The 21,960-nt window shown below is 51.9% G+C and overlaps 1 protein-coding gene and 1 non-coding gene across 2 annotated transcripts; one reads left to right on the forward strand and one right to left on the reverse strand.

The window, feature by feature from the left end:
* Positions 1-8,231: 8,231 nt before the first annotated feature.
* LOC118356474 lies at positions 8,232-8,335 on the forward strand. The gene has a single exon (XR_004819783.1). It is a non-coding gene; the product is annotated as a U6 spliceosomal RNA (small nuclear RNA).
* A 2,887-nt stretch (positions 8,336-11,222) lies between these two features.
* AP2S1 (adaptor related protein complex 2 subunit sigma 1) lies at positions 11,223-21,254 on the reverse strand. The gene is made up of 5 exons (XM_027618940.1): positions 21,101-21,254; positions 16,866-17,015; positions 12,175-12,288; positions 11,750-11,809; positions 11,223-11,554 (listed from the first exon to the last, which is right to left on the reverse strand). The coding sequence occupies exons 1-5, from the start codon at positions 21,101-21,103 to the stop codon at positions 11,453-11,455; spliced, it is 429 nt and encodes a 142-aa protein (XP_027474741.1). The 5' UTR covers positions 21,104-21,254; the 3' UTR covers positions 11,223-11,452.
* Between the last annotated feature and the right edge of the window lie 706 nt (positions 21,255-21,960).

The following is a 21,960-nucleotide window of genomic DNA, read 5'->3' on the forward strand; positions in this document are numbered from 1 at the left end:
CTGGATATTATTGGGTTTCTCTGGGCTGGGAGGAGCCGGGACGTACAGGGGGGTGGTCTCTAACCGAGGCTGCTTCCAATCCTTTGGGAAACTCCTCCCACAGGTTGGGAGGGGGAGTTATTGACCCTCCGAGTTGTGTCCCGGAACAGTCTCCGCAGCCTTGCTCCATGGGGCGGGGCGGGGCCGCAATGTAAATTTATTATAATGAGTCTAGAGGTTACCCTGGGGCAACAGAGGAAGTGGAGAATGCACTTTCTGCACCTGACAGCTCCCGATCTGTCAGCCGCAAGGTCCTGGAAGGCACAAGGTCAGGATGTTGAGCCTTATAATGTGTAGCCTCTTTATCATGGTCCTGGCCTCCAGCTCCTGTCTCTATCATTCCCCTTCAAGGTCGTGGGACTCTGCCTCCGGGCATTCCTTCCACTGGTCCCGTCTAGCTCCTTCCACCTAACAGATCCACTGCTTACGGTGGTGTGACCTTGGCGGAGTCATTTGCCCTTCCCTGTGTCTCCTATAACTCAGGCCCTCCTCATAGGGTGATGCGACTGGAAGGTTGCAGCCTAGGGTGATGGTACAAAGCGCTTAGGAGGCGCGCAACATAGATGCTTTTTTAAGCCTTTGCTATTATTGTTTCCATGATACTCTAGCCACAGAAATATTTTCATTTCCCCAGGGTAGCCGCTTGCCCTTTTCTTCGTGGCCTTTGCACATTTGCATTCCTCTCCTGGAGCTCCTGCCTTACCCCCTCTTCCTTTTGGCTTGTGTTTATTCATCCTGTTTAGCTTAGATCCCCTCCTCCAGGAAGCCCTCTCTGATTTCTCCCTCCAGGCCAGGTCCAACTTCCACTCTGGGATCCCCCAGCCTCCTGGGATTCCCTCTCCCTGTCCTGCCCCAGTCTGGGTCATCTCTATCCAGGGATGGGTCTATCTCCATCCCTGGATCGTGGGCCCCCATGAGGGCAGGGCTGGAAGTATCTTGGTCACTTCTGTGTCCCCAGCACAGGGTAGGGCCACGACAAGTCCTCAGGAACTGTTTGTTGAAAAAAAAAATGAAGAAGTGTCCAAAATCAGGGTATGTGGGTATGTGTGTGGTCTAGTGATAACACAAGCTGTTTCCAGTAGTAAGGACAGCGTGTTATTTTTTTATCACCAAAATACTGATATTTTTGTGCTGTGATATTTTTTGGTAATGTGCCATTAGAAATCATTTGGATCATTTTTCCTGAGCTTGCACCCAAAGAGTTACAGGCTGCCTCATAATTTCATATGGAACCAGGCTCACTCATTTAGGAAGCTTTCTTTTTTTTTTTTAAGATTTTATTTATTTATTCGACAGAGAGAGACACAGCGAGAGAGGGAACAGAAGCAGGGGGAGTGGGAGAGGGAGAAGCAGGCTGCCCGTGGAGCGGGGAGCCCGATGTGGGGCTCGATCCCAGGACCCTGGGATCATGACCTGAGCCAAAGGCAGATGCTTAACCAACTCAGCCACCAAGGCTCCCCACTCTATTTTTTTTTTAAGATTTTATTTATTTATTCATGAGAGACAGAGGGAGAGAGAGAGAGAGAAGCAGAGGGAGAAGAAGGCTCCCCAAGGGGCAGGGAGCCCGATGCGGGACTCGATTCCAGAACCCCAGGATCATGACCTGAGCCGAAGGCAGACGCTTAACCATCTGAGCCACCCAGGCGCCCCCCACTCTATTTTTTTTAACTAAACTTTTTATCCTGAGATAATTGTAGATGCACATTGCAGTTTTAAGAAATAATACAGGAAGATCCTGTGTGCCTTTCACCCAGTTTCCTCCAGTGGGAACATGTTACAAAACTAAAGCACAGCCGATTCTCTTCATTGGCAGCGATGTTCTACAAAGTTGCCGCAAATGCTGAGTTAGTGGTGGGAGGGAAGTACGGGGTTAGGTTCTGACAGCTTCCTATTCATGACAACAACGTGTTCATGAAACCATTAATATGTAACTTTGCTTCATGTGTGTTTCTGTTTCAAAACACCTTACATAATATCCGTTGTTGATTCCCTCACGTTGAACTCAGGCCAGCAGCTCTGTAACTCGAGCCTGAACCAAGCTCATCTCATGCATGTAAAAATCTTGCCTATTTTCTCCGTAAAAGCACATCCCCGTCTTCTTGCGCTTAGGGACTCTGGACAGCACTTCAACACTGGGTTTGGGGGCTATTTTAAACAGCAAAATCACCAACAAAAAGCACAAAAATGTGAAAAATGTGGCATTAAGTGGACCGTGAAAAGGACACTTGTTTACGGCGTGGGAGCTGCAAGGAGAAGGCAGAGCGTTGCCCTGTTCAGCCTCAGCTGGGAATGTGTGCGTCAGGCGACTCAAGTTTTTTGTTGTTTTGTACATGTCTGGGAATAACCGAGAAAGGCTCGCCAGTATCTACTTTGGGGGATTTTCCATATTTGCATTCACAAACATGAAATCCACAAGTAACGAGGATCACAACCAGGACATCAACACCAACAGTCAAGATACAGAACATTTCATCACAAGGGTGACCCCCCCACCCCGGTGCAGCCACCCATTTTCTCTGCTCTCACCCCCTTCTGAGCCCCTACTGGCCACTGATCTCTCCTACATTTCTAGAATTGTGTCACATTACATAAATGCAATCACATGACACGTAACTTTTGAGATAAAAGTGTACAATTCAGTGGTTTTTAATATATAGAGTGGGCAACCATCACCATCATCAATTTGGGGGGTGATGAAATCGTTCTAAAAGAAACCCCACACCTTTTAGCCGTCACACCCCAATCTCTCCATCCTTCCCAGGCCCTGGCAACCGCTACTCTACTTTCTGTCTTTCTAGATTTGCTTCTTCTGGAGATTTCATACAAATGCAGTCATACACTATGTGGCTTCCATGTCTGCCTTCTTTCACTCTGCGAAATGTTTTCAGGTCTCGGCCATGCTGTAGCATGGATCACTGCTCCATTCCTTCTTCTGGCTGAAGAATATTCCACTGGGAGGCTGGACCACATTTCGCTTATCTGTTCATCTGTTGATGGATCTGTTCTAAGTGCCTGACACGTATTAACTCATGCAAACCTCCCAACAGCTTTCTGAGGTAGGGACTGTTGTCATTGCCCCCATTTGACAGATAAGTAAACCGAGACCCTCTTTGGAGGCTGCACAGCGGGGGCGGGGGGGTGTGGGGAAGCTGAATTCGAAACCAGGACCCTTTGGCTTCAGTGGCCTCACTGTTGGTCACAACTCTAAGAAATCCCACAGAGAGGTAGCACCAAGGAGGTCATGGAGTCCCCTCCAGAGGTCGACGAGTCTGTGATTTTATGATTTTTAATGCGTGAATTAAAAATTCATATGTGATCTGGCGATTCTAAGGCTGCCAGGATACCAAGGGACGTGCGGCTACACGATGTGACACCTGAGATTGGCTTCAAAATAAATGCAGGTGTGCACACTGGGTGGGGCATGAGGGTACAGGGCTAGCCAATAACTTGATAAGGAGAAACAAGCAACAACAAATGGAATGAGGATGTTCAGTCTTTTGGCCCAACCTCTCACACCGACTCGGCAGCTGAAGGTTAAAGGATGGCCCTGACCCCAGACAGGCTTTGATCCCAGATCTGCCACTTCCTGGCTGTGCGCCCCAGCTAAGTGATTTCACCTTTGGGAGTCCTCATGGCCCCTACCTGCCCCGTGGACAATCCAGATCCCGTTCGGTGAACCTGCACGTCCAGTGCTGAGTGCAGAGCCTGCCCGGCAGCAAGAACTCAACAGACGGGAGCTGGATGGTCTTACGGAGGTGACGGTGACTCTTGGTGCCTCAGTCTCCTCATCTGTAAAATGGGAGAGTCAGAGTCCCTACCTTTTAGAGCTGTGGAGAGGATTCATTTGTTCACTCGCGGACTATTTCTTGAGCATCTACTACGTGTAATTATTGAGCAACTTCTCTTTACACATGGGAATACAGCAGCGACCGAGGCAGCTCTCCTTGCCCTATGAAGCTGACACTCTAGTAACGAGGCCACACACACACACACACATACACACACACACACACACACACAATGTGTCAACTGGTGATAAATAAATGCACTGGAAAGAAATCAAGAAATAAAACAGGTTATGAGACAGATGGTGATATGGTATATGAAGAGAAGGATAACTATTTTTTTTTAAGTGGGCTCCATGCCCAGTGTGGAGCTTGAACTCACAGCCTCGAGATCAAGAGTCACGCGCTCTGACTGAGCCAGCCAGGTGCCCCAAGGATAACTATTTTCTGTGGTGAGGTCAGGAAGGCCCCGACTGAGGAGGTGACATCTGAGCAGAGACCTGAAAGAGGTGACAGAATGAGCCACACAAATATCTGGGGGAAAGTTGTCCCAGGCAGGCAGAACAAGTGCAAAGGCCCTGAGGCAGGACCATGCCTCATCAGGTCAAGGAACAGCAAAGAGGCCAGTGTGCCTGGGACAGAGTGAGCAAGGGGGGGGGGTGTGAGGGAAGAGAGGGGACAGGGGTGTCGTGAGTCCACAGGAGGCATCCAAAGAGGGAAAAGACATTGTGCACTTACTGTGAATGGATTCTGCTGCCATATGAGGCACTTTCTGTTGGGGACGAGGCTGGCAGCTGATAGTGCTGGGACGAGGGTGGTAGCTTGTGGGGGTCAGACTTTGGATACATTCAGAAGGTCAAACCCACAGGAACTCCTGCTGGCTGGGATGCGGGATGTTGAGAAGCAGAGATGAGTCATGAATCCCTTCGAAGTTTCCAGCTTCCGTGCCTGGAAGGATGGTGGTTTCTATGCTGCTCAAGGAAGCAGGCTACTGGAAGACTTAGCATCTAGTTCCACTAGTACGCTGGAAGTGGCTGGCCTGTGCTATGTCAGTCAGAGAGGATGTTGTCGGCCAAGTGCAGGCATCACGGGGAAGGAAAGGCAAGGCTGACCCACCCTGGCTAACCTTGACAAGACTCAGGCAGGTGTTGGGCACGGAGCCAGGCTTGTCTTCCACCTCATATTTTCCCTCTAGCCAACCTCTCCCTTCCTCAGGTCAGAAAGAATTTCTCCCCTCTTTACCTTGAACTCACTCTCAACCAGGTTAAGGAAGCTCCCACGCCCTTCCGCCAGGCCTGTCTTCGCTCACGTGGCTGGTAACTACAGACAGGCTACATCTCAGATGTTCCGCGTATAGTGTCAGGTAGAGATCTCGCACCCCATGTGCATAACCTGCGTCCTTTTCCTGTCTTCCAGAACTTCTGGAGCCATTTCCCCCTCCCTCTTCCGCCCGTTGTTTTCATTCAGCGGTCTCATTCTTACTGATCGGTCAGAGTTCTTTCTATATCGTGGACATGAATCCCTCTGTCAGTTACCTGTGTTGCAAATACCTTCTCACAGCTTGTGGCTCACCTTTTCATTTTGCTTCTAGTGTCTTTTGATGTCCAGAGGTTTTACTTTCAATGCAGTCTTTTCTTTTTCTAGATAGCCCCATGTGGATAACCCACATCCTTCCCCCATGATCTGAAAGGCAGCTTCTGTCTCATATGAAATCCCCATGAATGTATGGGTCGCTCCTGGGCTGTCTGTTCTTTTCTGTTTATCTGCTTGTCTAATCTTACACAGATACCATGGTCTCTTAGTGGGCAAAGGCTGAATAATGATGGTCTTGATTTCTGGTTAAGCAAGCCCTTCCGTACTCCTCCTCAAAATGACCTTGCCTTTTCTTGTAGTTTTGTTTCCCCCACATGTTTTAGTTTTCCTGGGGCTGCTTTAGGAAAGGCCCACAGAGGGGCTCCTGGGTGGCTCAGTTGGTTAAGCAGCGGACTCTTGGTTTCCGTTCAGGTCATGGTCTCAGGGTTGTGAGATGGAGTCCTGCTTTGGGCACCCTGCTCAGTGGGGAGCCTGCTTCTCCCTTTCCCGCTGCCCTGCTTGTGCTCGCTCGCTCTCTCTGTCAAATAAATAAATAAAACCTTTAAAAATATATAAAGTGGGCTCCACACCCAGCCAACTCGGGGCTCGAACTCACGAGCCTGAGATCAAGACCTGAGCTGAGATCAAGAGTCGGATGTTTGGCCAACTGAGCCACCCGGGCGCCTGTCCATTTTAAGAACAATCCCCATCTCCCTTATCTCACATCCCCCTCCAGCTACTGCACTGTTCTCTTTTACAACAACACTTCCTTCAAGGAGTTTCTAGGGGCTTGTGCCCTGTTCCTCTTTCCCAGGCTCTCCAGAAACCACTTCTGATGGCTCCATGGAATGGACTTTACCCTCACCCCTCCACCGGCCCTGCTCTGTTCCCCACTGACCCCGCTTTACCAAATCCAGGGGCCAAGTCTCTGCTCTTCTCTGACGTGACCACTCAGAAGTCTTTCTTTTCTTTTTTTGAAGATTTTATTTTTGAGTAATCTCTACACCCGACGTGGGGCTTGAACTCACAACCCCGAGATCAAGAATCACATGCTGTCCTGACTGAGGCAGCTGGGCGGGCGCCCCCCTTTTTTTTTCTTTTAAAAATTGAGGTATGGGTGCCTGGGTGGCTCAGTCGGTTGAGCGACTGCCTTCGGCTCAGGTCATGATCCTGGAGTCCTGGGATCGAGTCCCGCACCGGGCTCCCTGCTCGGTGGGGAGTCTGCTTCTCCCTCTGACCCTCTTCCCTCTCATGCTCTCTATCATTCTCTCTCTCTCAAATAAATAAATAAAATCTTAAAAATAAATAAATAAATAAATAAAAATTGAGGTATATTCACATGCCCTAAAATTCACCTTTTAAAAGTGCGCCATTCAGTCATTTTCCATATATGCACTAGATTGTGCAACCACCATCACCAGCTAGCTCCAGAACATTTCCATCGCCCCCCAAAAGGAAACCCTTTATGCGCTGAGCAGTGACTCCTATTCCTTCCTCCCCCCAGCCCCTGGCAACCACTAATCTGCTTTCCATCTCTGTGCACCTGCCTATTCTGGACATTTCTTATGGGATCCTACACTATGCGGTCTTGTGCGTCTGGCTTCCCTCACTCAGCGTGTTTTCAAGGTTCACTCATGCAGTAGCACATGTCCGGATTTCTTTCTTCTCTACGGCCGAATGACGCTGCACTGTTTCGATACATGTTTGGGTGTCCATTCATCGGTTGGCCAACATTTGGGCTTCAGGAGCACCTTTTTCCCGCCCCCCCCCAGGAGCATTTTTAAAAGTCGAATTACTGAGGTATAATTCGCATACGCTAAAATTCATCCTTTTGGGGGCACCTGGGTGGCTCAGTTGGTTAAGCATCTGCCTTTGGCTCAGGTCGTGATCTCTGGGTCCTGGGATCAAGTCCCACCCTGGGCTCCCTACACAGCGGGGAGTCTGCTTCTCCCTCTGCCCCCACCCCCGCTCGTGCTCTCTCTCTCTCTCAAATAGATGCATAAAAACAAACAAAAACCACTACAGATAGCCATGTGCAGGTTTTTCCCCCATTTGCAACTGCAAGGTAAATTTCATTTATTTATTTATTTTATAACTGGTTTGAGATAGAATTCATGTCCTAATGCAATTTACCTATTTACAGCGTACAATCTGATGATTCTTAGTATTTTCATAGAGACGTGCAACTATCACCACGGCTGATTTTAGAACACTTTCGTCACCCCAGAAAGAGGCCCCGTCCCCTTTAGCTATCAACCCCCAAATCCCACTCCCCTGAACCCTAGTCAACCGCTAATCTACTTTCTGTCCGTCCAGATTTGTCTGTTCTGGAAATCTCGTGTAAATGGAATCCTACGACGCATGGTCTTTTGGGACTAGCTTTTTTCACTTGACGTCGTGTTTTCCAGGTTCAGCCATATCGTAGCACAGTTCAGTGCTCCGTTCTTTTTTTAATGGCCGAAGACTATTCCATTGTGTGGCTATAACATACCTTATTATCCATTTCTCAGTTGGTGGACACCTGACTTGTCTCCACCTTTTGGCTATTATGAATAATGCTGCTATGAACAGTCAAATCCAGGGTTTGGTCTGAACATAAATTTTCACGTCTCTTGGGCTCCCATAAAGATTTCGTCCATAATGTTGTTTCTCTTGGGTAAACAAGTAGGAGTGGGTTTGCTGAGTCATAAGGCCAGTGTAATGTTTAACTTTTAAGGACTTGGCTGACTGTTTTCCAGAAAAGCCACACCATTTCGCTTTCCCACCAGCAAAGCACCGAGCTCCGGGCGCTCTGAGGGCTTGCCGGCATTAGGTATTTTGAAATGAGCCATCCCAGGGCTCACTTTGGCAGCCCACATACTAGAAATGGAACGATCCAGAGATTAGCGTGGCCCCCGAGCAAGGATGACGCATCAACGAGCCATTCTGATCAGGGTGTAGTGATCTGAACAGTACTCTCCTCCTGAGCCCCCTTTTCCCCTTGATTCAATCGCGCTGCACTGGATGGTTTTCCTTCTTTCTCAATGGCTGTTCCTTCTCTGTTAGGCTTCGATTTCTCCTCTTCCTCCCTTGCCCTCTGTCTGCAAATCTCTTCTCTCTCTTCGTGCCTACCCCCCTGGTGACCTCCGAGACCTCCTGGCAGTAAATACAATATGGTCGGTGTTCGGGTGATTTTCAAATGTCCATCCCCGGCCCGGACCTCTCTCCTGAGCTCCAGACCCACGTAACCACGGCCGCCTCGGTGGAGACCCAAGAGCGCAAACCTGACATGTTCTTTCCACTGTCTTTGCACTCCTGGAAAAGGAGACTCGGTGGTCCCAGATGCTCAGGCTTAATATTGGGAGTGTTCCTTGATTTCTCTCCCAGCCTGCATCAGATTGTCGGCAAATCCTGACTCCACCTTCTAAACGTGCCCAGAAGCCGCCCCCACCTTGGCCCATGCCAGTGTCCTCTCTTGCCTAGACTCTTGGAGCCACCTCCCTGGCTTCTTGGCTCCCACCCTTGACTTCTTAAAATCAGATTTAGCAGCTCTTGTCATCCCTCCTCGGTTCAGGACATTCCAGTGCTACATTTATGGTATGACTCTGTTTCTGTGGACTGTCCGGAACAGGCAAATTCAGAGACAGAAAGACCGGCGTGTTAGTAGATTTCCGAGAGCTGGGGAAAGGTGATGGAGGGATTGAGGGGTGATAGCTAAGGGCACTGGTTTCTTTTTGGGGTGATGAAAATATTCTAAAATTGGTAGCGGTGACAGTAACACAAGCCCGTGAATATACTGAAAACTGCTGAATTGTACATTTTAAGTGGGTGATTTGTATGGGATGTGAGTTTTATCTCAGTAAAGCTGTTACCGCCCTCCCCCCAAACCCTCCAATAAAAACTCCTTCCTGTGGCTCTCGTCTCACCCAGAATAAACCCAGTGTCCCCACCACAGCTTGTCAGGCTCGCTGCCATCTGCTCTCCCTCTCCCCCACCTCCCACAATCCCTCTATTTTCTGAACACATCATCTTCACTCTCCCTTTTGCCCACTCTGTTCCTGCCATGCTGGCCTGCTTGCATGTTCTGCCTCAGGGCCTTTGCACCTGCTATTCCTTCTGCTTGGAACAGCCCTCCCCTAAAATCTCCCACGGTTCATTTATTCCCTCACTTCTTTCACCCTCCGCTCAGTGTCACCTCCTCCGGAAAGGCTTCCCTGACCATCGTCTAGAACAGCAGAGCCATCTGCCAGACTTCTCTCTCGCTCTGTTTTACTTGCCTCCACATCACACTTGACTTTGTGACATACCGGCTATTGACTTGCTTAATTAGGCATTGCCCCATCACCCTCCAGGAGACCTGTCCTGCTCACTGTGGTACCCCCCACCCCCCAGGGCTAAACAGTGACTGGCACATAGCAGATGCCCAAGAAACATTTGTCAAATCCACAGTAAACGAAAGCTCCCTGCATCCTTCCCTCTCTGGGCCTCAGGTCTGAGTGTTCGAGGGCCTCCTAATCGCCTTTCCTGGATGACCCGCGGTATCTCAGACTCATTCCAGTGATTGAGGGTGGCGCCCTCCCAAAACATGCCTACGTCCTGGAGCCTGTGAACGTGACCCTATTTGGGAAAAGGCTCTTTGCGGATGTAATCACGTTAAAGGACTTTGAGATGAGATCATGTAGATTATGCTGGTGGACCCTAAATCCAATGACAAGTGTGCCTATAAAAGTAAGGAGAGAAGGCGGTACGGGCCCAGAACAAAGGGCCTGGGAAGACGGAGGTAGGGATTGGGGGGGTGTGGCCCCCAACCACGGCATGTCAGGAGGGAAGAGGCAAGGAAGGATCCTCCCCTAGAGTGTTGGCACCTTGATTTCAGACTTCTGGCCCCCAGGACAGCTAGGGGCTCGTTTTACGCCACCCGCTTTGTGGTCACGAGTCACAGCGGCTGCAGGCAACTCAGACACTCGCCATGTCCTGATAACCTCAGCACATTCCCCCGACCTGCTCCCACCCCCTGACCTGGCTGCGGATCCGGGCCTCGCCCTGGCGCCCCCCCCCCCCGTGCCCCCGCCCCCCCACAGGTGGTCAGTCGCCAATCCCTATTGGTTGAAGCTGTAACTGGTTGCAGCAGCAATAAGAAAAGAATACACTGCTGTAATGGTTGTATCTATAAAGGCATTCACCTCTGCAAGCCTGATTCCCACATCTAAAATAATGATTAGCAAATCTAGTGCTCGCTGTCCACTTCTGTAGGCGTCCCCCGGGTCTCTGACCGGGCCCTGCACACAGCAGGCGCTGAATGTCCGCAGAGTGAATGTGTGCTGACTGATGCCTGGCACCTCCTAAACTTTCCCAGCATTAACTTAATCCTCAAGCACACCCTGTGAGATCAAAACTATTATCAACCCATTTTCAAGATGAAGAACTGAGGCAAAAGGACAGCCATCCAATCTGGGGTTAAAAACAAAGATTCTGGAGCCATCTGCCCAGGCTTAGAACAAACCTGGCTTCGCCACACTAGCTACGTGACCTTAGGCAAGTCTTTTAATCTTCCCAAGGCTCAGTGATCTCACCTGGAAAGCGGGGATACTAACGGTCCTTCCTCGGGATCTTGTGAGGATTCGGGGAGCTAATACTTGGGAACGCTTGGTGCTGTTAGGTGTTGGCCAGAAGTCCAGGCTCGGGGGCCTTCTGGGGGCAGTAGCAGGTGTGAATGCACCCGGGTGGCCTGCCTTGCTCAGGCCAAGTAGGGTTTGTTGACCAGCTGACTGATGCACCGATGGCAGGGAGTCCCGAGTGCCCGCGGTCCCTAGGGCTGACCGGCAAGGGCTCAAAAGACACAGGCCGGGCGGGGCCACAGGTTTATTGGGGGTTCCACACACGCACTCACAGCATCACATGACAACGGCACGGTTACTCGGTACACGTGAGTGGCCTCCGCCCGCAGTCTCCTCCCTGGTGGCCCAGGCCCAGCTGGGGCCTTCCTCCTGGACCAGGGAGGGAGGGTGCCGGGCAGCCCCAGCCTGGAGAGGGGGCGAGCAGGGAACAGGAGGCCGGGGCGGAGGGGCTGGCCGCCCTCACTCCAGGGACTGGAGCATCAGCAGCTGCTTCAGTACCTTCGTCTGGCTGGTCTCTCGGATCTCGCCGGCCAGGAACATCTCGTCCACGACCGTGTAAACCTGAGCGAAGGGAGGGCAGGAGGAGACCCCGGTGTGAGGGAAGTGAGGGAAGGGCACCCCCCACTCCCCGCCCTCCCCCTGCAATGGGTGCCGGTCTAAACCTTGGAAGCTGGGGGCCCTGAGAGCCAGGCACCAGCCATCAGCAGAGGCGCTGGGCAGCGCCCCCCCGCCCCCTCCTCTTCCCCAGGAGCCCACCTTGTAGAAATTGAACACCAGGTCTAGTTCACAGACGTTGTGGAAATACTCATTTAAGACCTGTGGGAGAAGGCAGAGGTGGTGAGAGCCGGACAGGGGGAGATACTCAGGGAGGGGGACCAAGGTCACCATCGGAAAGACAGACCAAGAGGACTGAAGGGAGGGGAGGGAGGGGGGAGGGAGCCAGTGACGGAGACAGTTAGAGGCAGAAACAAGAACAAGGACGATCAGATAGCAACAGAAAAGGCAGACTGGACAGAGGCGGAGGAACAGAGAGGAACCGCGCGGGCAGAGATGGGCAGAGGGAGGCCGCCTGTCCGCCGCTGCGGGGAGGTGGGGAGAGGGTTTGTGCACCCCGCGGGGAGACGAGGCGTTGTTCTGGGCACTCCAGGGCCCCTGGGGCTGCAGCCTGCCCGCCTGCGCACCTCCACGAAGTTGTGGATGGCCTCCAGGTAGGCCAGGTTGTTGTCGTTGACATCCACGCAGATGCAGAAGTAGAGGCCGGCGTAGCGTCGGTAAATGATCTTGAAGTTCCGGAACTGTGGGGCAGAGAGGCTGTCAGAAAAGGGGGGCGGGGGGGGGGCAGGACCCAGCAGGTTGGGCAGAGCGGAGCCCAGAGAGTCAGTCCTTCACCCCAGGTGTGGTCCCCGAGGCCCTGCTCTGTCTGGTCCTGTGCTGGGGACACAGTGTTGACTGACACGGGCCTGACCCTCCCCTGCCGGGGCTCCCGGTCCAGTGGAGAGAGAGTCATCCTCAGTCATCCCCAGTGTGGGCAGCTGATCCAGGAGGGCTTCCTGGAGGAGGGGACATCTGGGCTGAGACCTGGAGGAGGAGCAGGAGTGCTCTAGGCCAAGGGAACAGCTTGTGAGAAAAAGCCCAGAGCCAAGAGGGAGGCTGGGGTGTTCCATGACATCCACGCTCCCCTTTCCGTGGCTCCCTGCTTGTTGTCTCTGGACAAAGTCACATTTCTTAACCTGGAACTAACTCACGCCATCATTCCATAAACGCTACCTGTGAGGCAGGCTCTGTGCTGGGCAGTGTAGTTACTGCTCAGAACCAAGACAATCTCAGCCTGACTGTGAACTGAACTGTGATATAAAATAGAAATACTTCGACACTAACGCACACACACAACCCAGGAATGGGCCAAGGACGCAGACTCTAATCTTATATACTTGGGAAGAAGATAAAGAGACAGACATAGATACAAACAGGCAAACTGGTTTGCTAAGCACAATGTCTTTGGCCTAAATCTGCAAAGTCCCAGCGCTGGGTCTGACGGCGCGTGTGCTTTGTCGCCACCTGGTGGCAACTGCGAAAGCCAACAGTAGTCCCTGATTTTTTTCCAGCTCATTCTTCTGTTAATTTCTGTACTTCACTACGTTTTCTAACATTACTGTAGTAATTCCTGCACATAATCCGCGGATTAACAAGCATGTATCAGGGTGCAAACTCTACTTTTTTTTTTTTTAGGTAGGCTCCACACCCAACACAGGGCTCGAACTCGTGACCCTGAGATCAAGAGTTGTACGCTCCTCTGACAGACCCAACCAGGAGCCCCTACTTTTTTTTTTTAACTGGTACAGAGGGGCGCCTGGGTGGCTCAGTCGTTAGGCGTCTGGCTTCGGCTCAGGTCATGATCCCAGGGTCCTGGGATCAAGCCCCACATCGGGCCCCCTGCTCTGCGGGAAGCCTGCTTCTCCCTCTCCCACTCCCCCTGCTTGTGTTCCCTCTCTCGCTGTGTCTCTCTCTGTCAAATAAATACAATCTTAAAAAAAATAAATAAATAAATAAATAAATAAACTGATACAGACACACAATCAAATGTTTGAAGGCCGCTGCTCTGGAGGAGAGGGTTTAAGACAGGCCTAGAGGCCAGGAAAACACCCGGAGATGGCACTAGTATCACAGCTGGTGTGGCCCTGGCAGGATCGGACGCTGAGCAGCACTTTTTTTTACTTGAAATTCTCCCTCTCCCGCTATCACCCTCCCGGCTCGTCCCAACACCTTGGTTGTAAATTTGCAGGCTTCTCAGGGACCCGCCCCAGACTTTCATGGCTTCTTCAGCTATAGACTCTCAGATAAGTCTCTTCCTACAGGCTGGGGCAGGTCACCGGTCTGTACTGCCCCCGCCATTGGGCCCCCGTCCCCAGCTGTCACTGTCCGGGAACCGGTCGGTCTCACTGGACTGTGAGCTGGGGCTGTCACCACTGTGTCTCCAGCAGGGCCCTGAATAGGAAGGGGTCCACACCCTAATCCCTGGGCTCTGTGAACAGGTAACCTAACATGGCAAAGGGGACTGTGCAGGTGTGGTTCAGCTAAGGATCTTGAGATAGGGTGATCCTGGATTATCCAGATGGGCCCAGAGTAATCACAAGGTCCCTATAAAGGAAAGAGGAAGACAGGAGTGTGTGGCTCGGAGACAGAGATCTCAAGCAGGTGGAGGCAAGGAAATGGACTCTCCCCAGAGCCTGCAGAGGGAACCCAGCCCTGCTGACCCATTTTGGACACCTGACCTCCAGAACTATTTAAGACAACAAATCTGTGTTGTTTTGAGTCACTATGTTTGTAGTAATTTGTTAGCACAGCGATACAGGAGAGTAATATAGGTACTAAGGAATATGTACTAATGATCACACGAGAGGAAGAGAGTTTGAGCGGCCTGGGCCTTTCTCACCGGCCACTCATCCTTTGGGTTTGCTCTCACAAGTCCTCCTCCAGGGGGCCTGCCCTGACCTCAGTCTCCTAAGAGAGACATTATTTCATGTCTCCTCCCCCTGATCATCCCCAGTTTGTTGGGGGAGGGACCAGTTCTCTCTTGTTCCCCACAGCATTCCCTCCTCCAGGAAGCCCTCCCTGACCCTCAGGCTGAGCCAGGTGCCCTCCTCCCGCCCCGCTGCTCCATCCCAGCCCTACCCTCTCGGGGTTGTCGTGATCTGGGGACAGGTCTGTGTTGCTCACGGGGCCATCTCAGTCCCCACTGTGAACGGAGGCACACTGGGAGTGGGTGGTTAATAAATGCACGGGTGAACAAATGAATGAATGAATGGCCTGGGATCGGGAGGCACCTAAGATCTGGGTGTGACGTTCTCACCTGAGCAGCCTGCCTCACGGACCCGCTCCCAGTCCCTTGGCACTCGGGGTAGGAGGCCACACGGCACTGGCAGCGGGACACCCCAGGGGAGTGGGCGTGCACCCCCTCATTCTGTCCTGCACCTGCTCTGCCTGCTCTCAGCCCCCAACCCCGCCCCCCGCAAGGCCCCCCATCCCGTCCTCCTCCTGGAAACCCTTTTCTCTAGGCTGCCGGGACCCCCCCCCATCTCCTGATTTTCCCCTACCTCCTCACCTCCCACCTCTAGATAGGGCTTCTCCGCTCTCCTTTGCTCCCCTCTGTCGATCGTCCCTCCCCTGTAAGGGCCGCAGCCTTCCCTGCCCTGTGTGTGCGGGACCTTCCACATCAGGGCATCCTGCCCTCTCTCTGCACTCTGACTCATCATCACTCCCGCCCGGATTCTCCCCTGGGGTGTGAACAGATACCTCAACCTGCTCTTTCCTAGGTTGGCCCACGTCCCTTCCTCTGCTGAAAACCCTCCTGAGGCTGCCACCTCGCTCATAAGAGCTGAAGTCCACCCCACGGCCCAGGAGGCCCAGAGCCATCTGTCCCTGTTGTCTCTGACGCATCAGCCCCCCTCCCTCCTCCCTGGCTTGCAGCACCTCAGCCATGCTGGCCTTTTTTTTCTTTTTTCAAGATTTTATTTATTCATTTGACAGAAAGAAACACGGCGAGAGAGGGAACACAAGCAGGGGGAGCGGGAGAGGGAGAAGCAGGCTTCCCGCGGAGCAGGGAGCCCGATGCAGGGGCTCGATCCCAGGATCCTGGGATCATGACCTGGGCCGAAGGCAGACGCTTAACAACTGAGCCACCCAGGCGCCCCCATGCTGGCCTTCTTGCTATTCCAGGAATGCCCTGGTATGTTCTCACCTCAGGGCCTTTGCACTTGCCATTCCCCGGGTCTGGGGTGCACACTCTCATATATCCTCTCCTAACACTCTTTCAACTCCTTCAGGCCTTGGTTCCACTGTTACCTTTTCCAGACTTCCTACATAAATCATTGATACCTGCATTCCAACCCCCAGTGTACGCACCCCAGCACCTCCATCTCCCACACTGGCCTGCTTTTTCTCCCTGGCACCTCACCACCTGCTAGATGCTGTCTTTACTCTGTCTCCCTCTGACCAGAACATCAGCTCTCCCAGGGCAGGGACTCGGGTCTGTTCTATTCCCGCACCTAGAACAGTACCTGCCCTACAGCAGACCCCCGATAAATGTGTTGAATTTACAGGACAACTAGCCCGGCTGATGCCGTGGGAATTAAAGACAGAGGCTTCTCGATTTAAGGAGACCAAAGAGGGGTGCTGGCTGGCTCAGGCGATAGAGCATGCGACTCTTGATCTCAGGGTTGTGGGTTCGAGCCGCACACTGGAAGTAGATTACTTAAAAATAAAAGCTTAAAAAAAAAGAAGAAAATTATTACAATGAGGGGCGCCTGGGTGGCTCAGTTGGTTAAGCATCTCCCTGCAGCTCAGGTCATGATCCCAGGGTCCCGGTATCCTCGAGTCCTGCATACGGCGCCCTGCGGAGGCTGCTTCTCCCTCTCCCTTTGCCACTGCCCCCTGCTTGTGCTCTATCTCAAATAAATAAAATCTTAAAAAAAGAAAAAAAGAAAATTTTCATAATGAAAAGTTCCCCAAAAAGGAAGGAAGACAGGGGCGCCTGGGTGGCTCGGTCGTTAAGCATCTGCCTCCGGCTCAGGTCATGATCCCAGGGTCCTGGGATCGGGCCCCACATCAGGCTCTCCGCTCGGCAGGGAGCCTGTTTCTCCCTTTCCCACTCCCCCTGCTTGTGTTCCCTCTCTCGCTGTCTCTCTGTTAAATAAATAAATAAAATCTTGAAAAAAAAAAAAAAGGAAGACAGAAAGCTAAAAGCATGTCGAGGGAATGAATGTAGGAAGGAAAGAGGGTCTGAGGGGTTACTGCAGTTAGAGGTTGGGCAGGAGGCTGGTAAGGAGGGTCAAAGGTAAAAAGGCAAGTGTGAGAGGCATGGGGGTAGCTTCACCTCCACAAAGTTGGTGTGTTTGGCATCTCGGACAGTGACCACAGCGTGCACCTCCTCAATCAACTTCTGTTTCTCATCGTCATCGAACTGCATGTACCACTTGGCCAGGCGCGTCTTGCCCGCCCGGTTCTGGATGAGGATGAAGCGGATCTGAGGGCAGGAGGAGGAAAAGGAAGTGAGAGCAGTCGGGAGAGCTGGCCAGGGGCTGGGGGGGTCCCACCCAACAGCCCCGCCCATCCCCGCTGGGTAGGTAGGGCCCATGCCCTTCCAGCTCTCGACTTCTCCTCAGAGCCCGGTCAGGCCAGCCTGGCCACGTCCCAACACCCCAGGGGAAGGACCGCTTCCACAGGTCAACTCCCCTGTCAGCTCCAGGGCCCTGAGGCCCAGGCTCCACTACCCCTTGTCTGCTTGACCTTGGACAAAGGATCTGCCCCCCCAGCCCAACTTCAGTTTCCCCACCGGCAAAATAAGTTTCCTTAGAAGATCCATCTTGGCAGGGTGTCTTGCAGATTAAATGTTTATAAACTCAATTCAGTAGCTTGGCACATAGCAGGCACTCAATAAATGTTTGAGTTGGGGGCGCCTGGGTGGCTCAGTCGTTAAGCATCTGCCTTCGGCTCAGGTCATGGTCCCAGGGTCCTGGGATCAAGCCCCACGTCGGGGCTCCTTGCTCAGCGGGAAGCCTGCTTCTCCCTCTCCCGCTCCCCCTGCTTGTGTTCCTGCTCTCGCTGTGTCTCTCTCTGTCAAATAAATAAAATCTTAAAAAAAAAATGTTTTGAGTTGCAGGGGTGCCTGGCTGGCTCGGTCGGAGGAGCACGCGAGTCTTGATCTCGGGGTCGTGAGTTCAAGCCCCATGTTGGGTGCAGAGATTACTTAAATTTTTTTTTAAAGATTTTACTTATTTATTTATTTGAGAGAGAGAGAGAATGAGAGAGAGAGAGCATGAGAGGGAGGAGGGTCAGAGGGAGAAGCAGACTCCCCGCCGAGCAGGGAGCCCGATGTGGGACTCGATCCCGGGACTCCAGGATCATGACCCGAGCCGAAGGCAGTCGCCTAACCAACTGAGCCACCCAGGCGCCCGGGTGCAGAGATTACTTAAATAAATAAATAAAAACTTAAAAAAAAAATGTTTGAGCTTCATACTTCTTTGGTCTGAATCCCAGAGAGCCCCCTTTTCCTTCTTTTTACTTACCAATTCTTAAAAATTTTCACCCATTGAAGATGTGTACAGTTCAGTGATTTTTCGTATACTCATACACTTGTGGAAAAATCACTACTAATTCCAGAATGTTTTCATCACCCCAAAAAGAAATCCCCACCCATTAGCAGCCACTCTCTCCCCGCCAGCCCCTGGCAACGAAGAATGTTTCTTTCTCTACAGATATGCCTGTTCTGGACATTTCATACAAATAGAATCAGACAATACGTGGCCTTTTTGTACTTGGCTTCTTTCATTCGGCAATGTTTTCAAAGTTCACCCATGTTGTAGCTTGGATCTCTGCTTCCTTTCTTTTTATGGCAGAATTACGTTCCACTGGATGGATATACCTTGTTTTGTTTATTAGAACATTTGAGTCATTTCCACTTTTTGGTGATTGTGAATTAGACTGCTATGAACATTCACATAAAAGCTTCTACGTGGATGTATGTTTCTATCTGTCCTGGCTATATACCTAGGAGGGGAATCGCTGGGTCATATGGTAACGCTACGTCTAACTTTTTTCAGCCACTGCTAAATGGTTTCCCAAAGTATCTGCCACTTCTCAAGTGATGTAACTGCGTGGTGCCTCAGTTTACCCCCCTGGAAAAGAGGGTCTCATAAAAGTGTGACAAGATGAAAACAAGATATGAAAAGTATCCAGAACAGTGCCTGGCTCAGATCACGCACTGTGTCAGCTGTGATTATCAGCAGTGAGAGCTAGGAAATTTGTTTTTATGATTCTGAAAAGCCAGGTCAACCTTCCTAGGGCTACTACGAAAATGGAACGAGTTAATGCTAGAAGTGCTTAGCACAGTGCTTATTACATACTGAGTGCTCAATATAATGAGCTATGATGACGGAGGTGCATTTGTCCAAGCGGCTAAGCACACAGACTCTAGAGCCTGAATGGATCCTGGCACTCTTGGCTGTATTTCCACAGGCTAGTCAGTCTCTCTGGGCCTCAGTTTCTTCTTATGTGTAATGTACGTAATGAGAGAACCTCCCTCATAAGACAGTCACATGGGTTAATAAACGTAAGGGGTGTAGCACAGTGACTATCAAGTATTAGTTCTCAGTGGTACTATAATTCACCATCATTTAGCTTTAAGAAAACCAAGGCCCGGGGTGCCTGGGTGGCTCAGTCGGTTAAGCGTCTGCCTTTGGCTCAGGTCATGATCCTGGTGGGGTCCTGGGATCGAGCCCTGCATGGGGCTCCCTCTCAGCGGGCAGTCTGCTTCCCCCCTCCCTCTACCCCTCCCCCAGCTCCTGCTCTCTCTCTCTCTCTCAAATAAATAATAAATAAAACCTTTTAAAAAAAATAAAAATAAATTAAAAAAAGAAAAACCAAGGCCCAAGTTCACCCAGGTAGGAAGCCTGCCTTTGGACCCAGTTCTGTTTGAGACAGGCAGGTGTAGAGCCATTTTATAGATGAAGAAAGCAAGGCTCACAGCCACAAAGCACAGCTGGGAGTCCAAAGGCTTTGCTCTGGAACCCTTTACCCTCTGGGAGCCCATACCCATTCCTGGGAGTCCACTCTCTTTCCTAAGCCTCATTCTCCGATATTCCAACCCCCCTCCCCCAACCAATCAAGCAGGACAGACACAGGATATTACACTCTCCTTCCAAGAACCCATTCCGCTGAGCCAGGGAAAACCACTTCCCAGCAGGCCAGGGGTCCTGGGTAGGAAGGGAAAGAGCATGGGCCTGGCAGGGGGATGGGGAGGGGGGGAACCCCACCAGGCAGCCACAACCTGGGGGCAGAGCCAGAGATACATGGGGCATACGGTAAGGAGAGCCAAAAGGGTTGAGGGAGAGCCCTATCTCTTACCCCCAAATTCCCTTATAACACCTCTTCGTGTTTCTTCTCCCAGTTAGAATCTCTCCACCTCTGGGAATCTACCCTGAGAGGTACCTTCCCTCCTGCATACTCACCCCCTGATGTTCCCTCTGGACACCTCCCAACCTTCCCTGTCTCCAAGCCCCCTCCCCTCAAATTGTTCCCTTTTGACTTCCAATTTCTAGGGTTCAATCCCCTCTCTCAGGCCTCAGGAGGTCTTTTACTTAGGACATCACTCCTCTGAGGCCAATCTTCTCCCCTGTTCCAAAGGTCACATGTTGCCTTCAAGGACCCTGTTTGTGGGGGAGACTCCCTCCTTGTTCTGACACCCACCTCCATTTATCTCTTTTTCCAGCTCCCTTCTCAAAAGAATCCTTGCTTTACTGTCCAAAGACCCACCCTAGGGGAGGGCAGCCAAATCCAAAGCCCAGTGCTTGCTCCAAAAGCTCCATCTCCAACTCTCACACTTCTATGCCTGCTCCCTACCCAAGACGCCTCTTCTTGGAAAGACCTGTTCCACTGCTCCCCGTCAGTTTCAAATAACCAGTCCTTACCTCCAAGCCTTCTCCCGCTTTGCAGCACACTTCCCCTGACTCTAAAGCCCCATTCCCTACAGTAGCCTACTTCCCCTCTCCAGTGTCCAGTCTCTTCCCCTTGAGATTCTCTCTCTCATCAGCAGTAACCTGCCCGTTCCAACAACCCCTCTCTGCCTTCAATGTCAGCTTCCGGCTTCTGAAGACCCCCTTCTCTCCAATCCCAGGGTCTCCCATTCTCCAACAATCCTGCCACACTCCCAAGAGCCCTTCTCTTGAGACGCGTCTTTCTCTTGGGACGCCCCCTCCCCCACCTCCAATTCCTGCCCCCCACCTCCGAGATCCCGCTTCTCGAGTTGCCTCCCCATTTCAACCCTCCACCCCTTAGTCGTCTCCAATGTCTCCCTCCCGCACAGCCCCCTCCCCTTGGCCCCCGGTCTCTAATGTCCCATGGCTTCGAGACCCCCGGTGCACTCCCGCGCCCGGAATCACCGCCCAGCTGCCCCCTTCCCGGGCCTCCGGTCAGCCACAATCCTGAGAGCCCGCGCCTGGCCCAAACCATAGTACGGCGGCAGGGGAGGCTTGTCAGTACCCGACCGAGCCTCGAGTACCTGCACGTAGACCCACCCTCCGCCCGGCCCCGACGTGGGCGCGCCCCCGTTACCATGGCGACCCCCGTCCGGACCCCAGCGGCCCCGGTCCCGCGGCTCCTGGGCGGCTCCGGCTCTCGCAGCAGTTAGGGGACCCAGGGCTAGAGAGGACTTCCGGCAGAAGAGCTCGCCCGCCCTCTCGCGCACAGCCCACTGGGAACTGTAGTCTCAAGAATGTGTTTGGTCAGGGCGGCCGCAAGCCTGGGAAAAGGGCCGGTCCCGCTTCCCAACATGCCGCGCGACTGTCCTTTTCCCACCACACTGTACTTACCCTGAATGCATGCCGGGAGTTGCGGGCGAATGTCTCTTCCGAGGACTACAATTCACGACATGCGTGACAGCCAGCAACGGGGAGTTGCATTCTGGGAAATGTAGTTCTAGTAGCCCTGAGCCCACCCCATCTTCCCAAGGCGAGAAGGGCATGCTGGAAATAGTAGTTTTAAGTAAGAAACTGGGCTGTGGAAGCGCAAAGTGTAACTCCGCACTCACCTAGTGCTTTGTTTAAAATGTGACGAGTGTTTCCCTGTGAGAGATGGACAGTGGTTTAGGAGAATGATTTTGAGAGTCAGAACTGTGTACGAATCTTGCCATTGCATTTCCTAGCTGGGGGACTTTGGGACAACAACTTAACCTCTTAATTCTATTTCTTCATCCGTAAACAGGATTGATCAAGGGGTCACTTCGGTAGGGTTGTTTTAAAGCTTCCGTAAGCTTTCAAAGTACTTATCACTGTGTTTGACATATAGCAAATGCCCAATAAATACTAGTTAATATCATGAATACTCATTTTTTAAAAAGATATTTATTTTTTTGAGAGAGAGAGAGACACAGCGAGAGAGGGAACACAAGCAGCGGGAGCGGGAGAGGGAGAAGC

Source organism: Zalophus californianus, chromosome 17 (genome assembly GCF_009762305.2).
Source record: "Zalophus californianus isolate mZalCal1 chromosome 17, mZalCal1.pri.v2, whole genome shotgun sequence".
NCBI lineage: Eukaryota > Metazoa > Chordata > Mammalia > Carnivora > Otariidae > Zalophus > Zalophus californianus.